General features: G+C 37.7%; 1 protein-coding gene across 1 annotated transcript; it reads left to right on the forward strand.

The window, feature by feature from the left end:
• Window positions 1–1305: 1305 nt before the first annotated feature.
• LOC121640177 lies at window positions 1306–7307 on the forward strand. The gene is made up of 3 exons (XM_041985884.1): window positions 1306–1434; window positions 5554–5884; window positions 6368–7307. The coding sequence occupies exons 2-3, from the start codon at window positions 5573–5575 to the stop codon at window positions 6785–6787; spliced, it is 732 nt and encodes a 243-aa protein (XP_041841818.1). The 5' UTR covers window positions 1306–1434; window positions 5554–5572; the 3' UTR covers window positions 6788–7307.
• The last annotated feature ends 467 nt before the right edge of the window (window positions 7308–7774 follow it).

Below are 7774 nucleotides of genomic sequence, written 5' to 3' on the forward strand. Positions count from 1 at the left end.
AAATGAAATTAAGAAATAAAGTTTAAGTTCCACTGAATGACTTAGCCTGCTATTAAAATCAGTTCTGTGTGGCTCTTTCAGATTGCCCTTTTTCATTTAAACCAGTATCTGTATATAAGCACATATGCCCTGTTTATATTTGACTTTTGTTATCTCTATTAAATCAAGAACATTTTTATGTGCATTAAAGCTGTTTTATTTCCCTTATGGATGCAGCAAGGGCTGCTGGTGGCAGCAGGAGCAGGATGCTGTTTGACTCCGTCTCTGATGAAGTAAACATGGATCAGAACCATATTATATACAAAAAGATGGAAAACACGTGAAGTACATCAGCGCAGGTATTTGGGTGGTATCTGAGAACAACTCTTAAGCTTTAATGCTTCTTGTTCTTTTTACTAGCCTTAAAACTCCTCTCTGTGCGGTGTTTTCACTGCGGATGATCGCCTCCAGAAACCGCACGCAGGGTCATTTGCTGCAGCGATGCCTGAGTAAACATGTCGGTGGTCCAAGGTGTCGAATCATTTACTCGTTTTTCGGTTCTTCCCGCTCCGCTTGTTGTGGTTCTTAAGTTATTTGTTGTCTTGTGTGAGTTTCCTCTATGCGCCGCTTCGCGTTATGATAAATCTCCACGTTCTCTGACTGAGAAATGATCATCGCAAATATTTTATATCCCGCTGCGAACCTTCAAAACCTCTCTGAAAATCCTCTGTGGTGTAGACGTTTAGAAGAACTTTGACTTCCTTGTCGGTCCATTTATCACAAGCTGTGTTTTTGTTCCTCCCAACCTTTCTGATCTCCTCCATGTCTCCATACCAGTCCGTTCCCTCAGATCCACCTCCTCCATCTATTTAAACTGGCATACTCACTGTAATATTTCACACTGCTTTTATTATTGTTTCATGCATCCTTTAATTTATGAGTGTATTTCTTGATTTGTTCTATTCTTGTAGAACTTCACGTAAGTGCGCTGATTGAGACACAGTCATGGATGAAGGAATGGATGAGGACGTGGACGCATTAGAAAGTTTTCTGACTGACATCTCTGGTCATGATTCAGGGGGAGGACACAACCAACCCAAATAGACACACACATGGATTCATGGATGGATGAATAGTAGAGAGAGAGAAGGATGGATGAATGGATGAGAAAGGGGAGGATTTAATAGCTAATTATGCATGAAATGAACTTATTTCTTAATTTGGTGTTGTGTTGGAAACTAAGTTCTTGATAGGTTGGAGAGAGAACTCCTCCTCCACTTGTCTGCTCATTAAAGGACATTTAGGCTGAGGAAGAGACTGAGTAGGGTAGATGTCTGAGAGACGTCTTGGAGACTCTTAGACCTAAACCTGTTTTAGTTTTACCACGCTCCTCAACAGAATCCGGTTCGTTTGACTGAATCAAAAGAACCTTCTCCTGCTTCCTGCCTGCTTCAGGTAAAAAACATTTATTTTCTAACATGTCAAATTAAATTAAGTTTGTTTCCATTTCTAATGTGGGTTTCAGTTTCAAATGTGACGGGACTTTGGACAAAATGTTTGACATAATTCAAAGTTGGAATCAAGTTACTTGTATTGTAGACACACGTTTAGGAATGAAACATTAGATTTGATCATGTTTTTCTATCTTCATTGTCAGGAACAAGTTCATTAGACGCAGTGTTTGTTATAACTATTTAGGATGTAAGTAACTGTCACGCACCCGGAGGTTGGACGCATGAAATATCAGACACCCAGGGATAGGTGAAGAAGTTTTATTGAACAGAATGAACTAAATGGAAGTGAACTCAGGTAACTGGCAGAGATCAGAGAGTCAAGCAGCAGCAGACGCTTCCGCGTTTCTCCGTCAGAGAAGTAAACCGAGTCCGTGATCTAGAGACAGAATCCTGAGAGCATTCCAGAGGTCAGTAATCCAGGGAATCCGATAATTAATCATGGCAAAGTTACCAGTAAGGCAAAGGCGAATATCCAGGTACCAGAATCAAGGGTAGACGACAGGCAGGCAGACAGGTGTGGCGAGTGGATAGTGCCACGGATTACCTGCCTTTTTAGATAAAGATTTTAACAATATATTGTGCGCATATGTGTGTTTTATTTCTGTGTTTTTATGTTTTTATATGACACTGTAATTTTCTAAACCTTTGCAACATGATTAAACAGCTAAATTACAGTCTCACTTTGTGATCTTCTCATATCATCAGATTTTACTTTAAAAATTACCTTTTAAAGTTCGACTACAAATACAGTTCATTAGATATTAAAATCTTTATTTTGCTCAATCATCCGTTTCTCTTTAATAGTGTTTACCCGTTTTTTTTTTTTTTTTTTTTTTTTGGAAGTCCGTGAACAAAATCAGGAGAGGATCTGTACAAAATCATTAGAAGTTTATTCAAAGTTCAGGCCACAGGTAAAGCAAATGCAGCGCTGGGCTCAGGATGACGCATCATCTCCATCCATCATCTCCGTCGGCCTGAGCCCCGAAAAATGATGTAGATATTTTATCTTCTTAGGCCGGGGGACTGCCTCATACAAGAACCGACTTTATATGCAACTGGCTGTAATTGGCCAGTTATCACCATCGTAGGCAGGTCAGCCTCTGCCCACGCGATAGATTGAAATGTGCTGTTCAGTGTTAGTGTGTTGAACTGAGGCGAAAGTATTGCGTGGAAACGCAAAAGTATCCATTCAGTCATAAAGGATGGAAATATGAATGGATACATCATTAATAAACCATATCAATTAAACCTACTGTTTAAAGACAAGCAGCCACAGCAGTAAAACAGAAACATGCCTGTGTGTGTGTGTTATGTTGACTTGATGCTGAGAGAGAGAGAGAGAAACGCAGACCAGGAACACATAAAGAAACGAAGCAAATGTGTGTTAACGGGCTGTGCGCGCTCTTGTAGCCACGTATCTGTCAAATGATCCCTTATCATGTAACACAAGAGGAAAAAAAATACTCCATGTCTCCGGGGGGTTCCGTACTAAACAAATATCAAAGGAATGTTTCTTTTCAGAGATACTCTGTCAGTAACTTTCTCATACTAAGCCACTTCTTCCAGAATGTGATGCACTGCTGAAAGAAAAATCCAGGCAAACATAAAAGAACTGTAGACTAAAAAGAGGATGATTTTTACTGTTTTATTACTCTTTCACCTGCTTTTACCACTTGATCACATGTTTTATATATATATTATAATCTTGATGTAAAGCACTTTGTTTATAAAATGCCATATAAATAAGTGGGGTTGGAGTTTAAAACAGAAAACATGTGTGATCTGACTGCAACACAATGCATTTCATAATCATCTCTTCCAAGCAAAATTAGTTTGTGGTCATTCTTATAAAAGTTCTGGACTAATCTTTTTCAATCAAGAACAGAAGACATGTCCGACCACAGACTGTGAAACCTGGAATTGTGTGTGTTCCCAAGTTGTCCACAGTTATCTGTCAAATTGCGCTGTGAACTTATAAAATGGCAAGTTAAGGGCGAGGCACTCCGGTATCTTGGTGTCATTTATCTGTGGCTGTAGGACAGGATCTTAAACATGTATTTTAATATCTTATTTACGGACATTTATGTTTAAGCACAGTTCAATTTTAGTGGCAGATTTCTGAGGACAAAAAGAAGACTTAATTTTTGGACACTGCGTTAAGGACACAGTGTTTGTGGTTTCAAGGTCATTTCAGTACAACTGAATCTGTAACCGGGTGGTTGTTTGAGGAACAATTGATGTGGTTTACAGTAACTTCCACCACACAACCTCACTTATAGATTGTTTTTACAAGATGAAGGCATTTCTCCTTGCAGTTTGTCAGAATTGTGCAAAAACTTGTTTTTAATATTGGAGCGTAAACTAAGGCGTCTTAGACTGGAACTTTATCATAAATGCCTGTTTGTTTATTTCTCCTTGTATCATATCAAACATGTAACATCTACACAAGCTTGTATTTCTCTGAAACATTTCAGCCATTTTTTATGTGCAAAAGCTATGCAAAAGAAAGCAACTCATGAGGTAGACGAAAACAAGCATTTGCAATATCTATTATAAATAATAAGACACATACAACAGTAAACAATTTTATTACAACTGTATAAAATAACTAACACAGTTACTATACCCGTTGCACAAACACTCTTTCCCTCATGCCTTCCCACTGAGTAACTACTATCATTACAGATTGGTTTACTTCAGTTACACCACAATTCTGTTACCTAAACAAATGTTACCTAATACCCCTCCTTGTTATTTATATGAACAACAGAAAATAAATATTCACTCGGATGGTAGATTACGTATCGTTTATTGAACACGTATTCCAAGTTGAGATGGGGATGACAGATGTGAGGTGTCAACGCTGTCCTTCTGATACATCAGACTCCCACAGCCAGTAGATGGAGCTCTTTGGTTTGGTCAAATGATTCAGAACAGGAAGCCATTTTCAAGCATTTGGGTCAAAGTTGGCTCGATGGTTCATGAGGCCTCGGTTTCACCATCCCTACAGACAGGTAATACTGGGAAACAGACACGAAACAGAGGCTGGATACGTGCAGGGAGACGATCTGGCGGGGAAGAGTTGTCACACACACGTAAAGGGTGCAGCCCAGCTGGAGCGCATCAGCAATCAAGCCGAACAAACTGGAGATGCGTTCGGGAGCGGCTGGGAAAATGACCCATATCAGCGGAGACATGACAGTAACTTCAATAATTATTAATGTTATTGCCCAAAAAATTATAATAGGTTTCTTAGCAAGAATTAAAAAGAAAACTTTGGTATCATGAATCAATGTGATTACATAAATATGGAACTTTTTGTCTAATAACAAATCATGAACATGTTTAAAGCTCCATGCTGTCATTAACTGTAGACTGTAAATTATTTATTTGTGGGATTTTGAACTTTAATTACACTGCATGGTGTTTAGTTTTATATTAGTAAGTAAATCATGTTCACATTATTAATATAATAATTAATATAATAATTAATATGAAAAGCTTGGCCAACTACAGGATGTGAGTGATATTCACACTAATTCAGTAAAGAACATGTAATATTACAGATAATCAGTCATTACCCTCCAGAACAAGCTTATCTTCCCACTGATTAGTAATGTTTTTGTTTAACATTTCAATTTCCCTCCATGATTAATAAAATATTTTTCATTTAATTTCTTTATTAACTTCTACTTTTTCCATTGAAGGTAGTTTTCTGATGAAAGTATGTGTGTGTGTCCGTTGCAGAAAGTCTTTTCTACATCGTGTCACATGTTTAACGCCTGTTGTTTGTTGTTTGTGGTTTTCAGTTCAACCAGGTAGAAGCTTGATTACTAGCAGAAACAGACTTGTTGTAAATTCATAAATTGCTTTAAACATATTTTTAATTAACATCAAAAGCTGCATCAAAAGCTGCAACCTTATTTATCAATGACCTGGAGCTGTCCATCCACTAGAGAGCTGAATGAGAAGCATCTCTACACAACAGGACAAACGGCTCAGCTGGAAGGTAGAATTTAAGTTATTCTGTTCTTTTTCTCTTTTCTCTTCTACTTTACAGAGCTCTGTTGGCTTTACTGATGATGAAGTGGTTCCTGTTCCTCGCTGCTTTCCTTCCCATCACTCCCACTATGACTGAGGTGGTGGCCTCAGTGTCTGATTGCTCTGAGTTTCTTCTTGGGGGACGTCCTCCAAAGATCCCAGGTATCATAGAGAACGGTGCCATTCAGAACCAGAATCGATACAAACCCATCTGCCAGACTTTCAACAACAAGAGAAGGTTTTTGACTGTCTACGACACCACGAACAAGATTCCAGTGTTTTCTGCATACAAGTTTAAAAAGGTAACAGCTGAGGAAAGACCGAACATACCTTGGATGGTCGAGCCACAGGTATGTCTTACTTTCTCTGATTTATTAAGACACCATCAGCAGTAAACTACAGATGTTTAAAGGAATAACTACATCTAAACCTTTTTATTGTGTCAGTGAATAGTTGTTCATGTCTTCAGGAACTGATAGTAAAAATAAAAATGACTGAAAGGTCTATCAGTAGTTCTCTGATGAGGTTTCTCTTCACACTGTCAGAGTGATGCATTATTCCAGTTAATACTAAAATCTATTGTTTTTTCCTGCAGAAAGGTTTATGTTAGAATTAATTTTTGTCTTGAATAACTCCCACTAACACACTTTGAACTGTTCCATTAAAAATGTCCCAAATTTTCCAGCCTTGAGATTTCTAGTGTTAACCAGCTGATGTGTGTCAGCTTTAGTTTGTGTGTCCAAAAATGTAGACAAAAAGTTCTCAGAATATTTTCAATTTTCTGTTTTTGATCATGTATCTGTGCCACTGACTCAGACTTCTGAATTTCACAGCTTTCAGGGGATACAGACAAAAACATGAAGAACTACACACCAAAGAAATATGACAAGCAAGCCATTGACGGTGTTCCACAAGTAAAAAACTTTAACAGAGGCAGATGGAGAGTCGTGGAGGACCGTGTTAAAAGTCTGATGGAAAAAGTCTGTATCAATAATGGTGTCATTGAAGGATTTGTAGTGGTTGGAGCACATCCCAGTACTAACAAGGTTCTAAATAACAGGGTAAATATTCCTAAAATGCTCTGGTCAGCATTTTACTGTTATAATTCCACCGAGAATAAATGGCTTGCAAGTGCTTACTGGGGCAACAACACTGATGAAAAAGAACCTCTCTCCATAAAGACTGTGGACCAACTGAACACAGAACTGAACAAAGAACTGAAAACGACGTCCGTTAATGTGTTTCCTGGATAAAACGAGTGTCTCGAATCAACTGTTACTGAGTTTTACTAAGAGTTAGATAAAACATTTTGAAAAAGACCAAAAGAAATAAAGAAAAAATAAAATAAAGGAGAAAAGAGAAGATAGATAGATAGATAGATAGATAGATAGATAGATAGATAGATAGATAGATAGATAGATAGATAGATAGATAGATAGATAGATAGATAGATAGAACAGTTCAGTGAGAGGTTGCTGCAGAGCTGGAAATTCATCCTCATGGTGACATCATTTCATTCTGCATCTGCTTAGAAATAAATACATTTGAACTGCTTCCACTTTTGTTCTCTTTTTTTAAACAAACACACACTGAGCAATATTTCTTCTCAAACACATAGTTTTTATGTAACAACATATTAATTCTGTAATGCTTGTTAATTGCAGATATATACAATGATTTACAACTGATACCAATACTTCCAGCTGCAGAAGCTACTGGGGGATAAAACGGTAGATCTCTGATCCTGTTCCAGAAATATGGTGTTCCATGAACAGATTGGTGATACTGGAAAATCCAAGCTGCCTTCAAAAGTTTAATTTAAATTAAAATGAATTAAATAAATTCATCTTTTGGGTTCATTCACTTTTCAGTTTCTTTTCTTGATATCCAAGTTTTATTCTGTTAGTAGCTGCATTTGGATTTATTATATCCTGTAATGTTTTAAAGCATGTTCCCTTAAAACCCACATTTTAACTGCTTACTGTAAAAATGTGTCATGTAAAAAGCTAGCAGTAAATCATCAGGAGTTTAGCTGGAAATCCAGCAGCTGCACAGACTTTCAGGAGATAAAACTGTTGCTGTTGATTATGCAGCGCCCCCCTGTGGCTCAAGGATGCAATTGCAACAATAAAGCAAAAATAAGCTATTCAGGGTGTTCACTGGACAAAAAGTCCTAAGGTCTGGAGAGATCCAAGAGGATACAAGTCGCCGTATCCTCGGCATATCCTAACTGTTTCCCG

This window comes from Melanotaenia boesemani, chromosome 5 (genome assembly GCF_017639745.1).
Source record: "Melanotaenia boesemani isolate fMelBoe1 chromosome 5, fMelBoe1.pri, whole genome shotgun sequence".
NCBI classification, from domain to species: Eukaryota; Metazoa; Chordata; class Actinopteri; order Atheriniformes; family Melanotaeniidae; genus Melanotaenia; species Melanotaenia boesemani.

Coding starts and splice junctions, on each gene's coding strand:
- LOC121640177 (XM_041985884.1), top strand. CDS start 5,573: ATGATGAAGTGGTTCCTGTTCCTCGCTGCTTTCCTTCCCATCACTCCC. Junction 5,885..6,367: donor CTTGGATGGTCGAGCCACAG/GTATGTCTTACT, acceptor TGAATTTCACAG/CTTTCAGGGGATACAGACAA.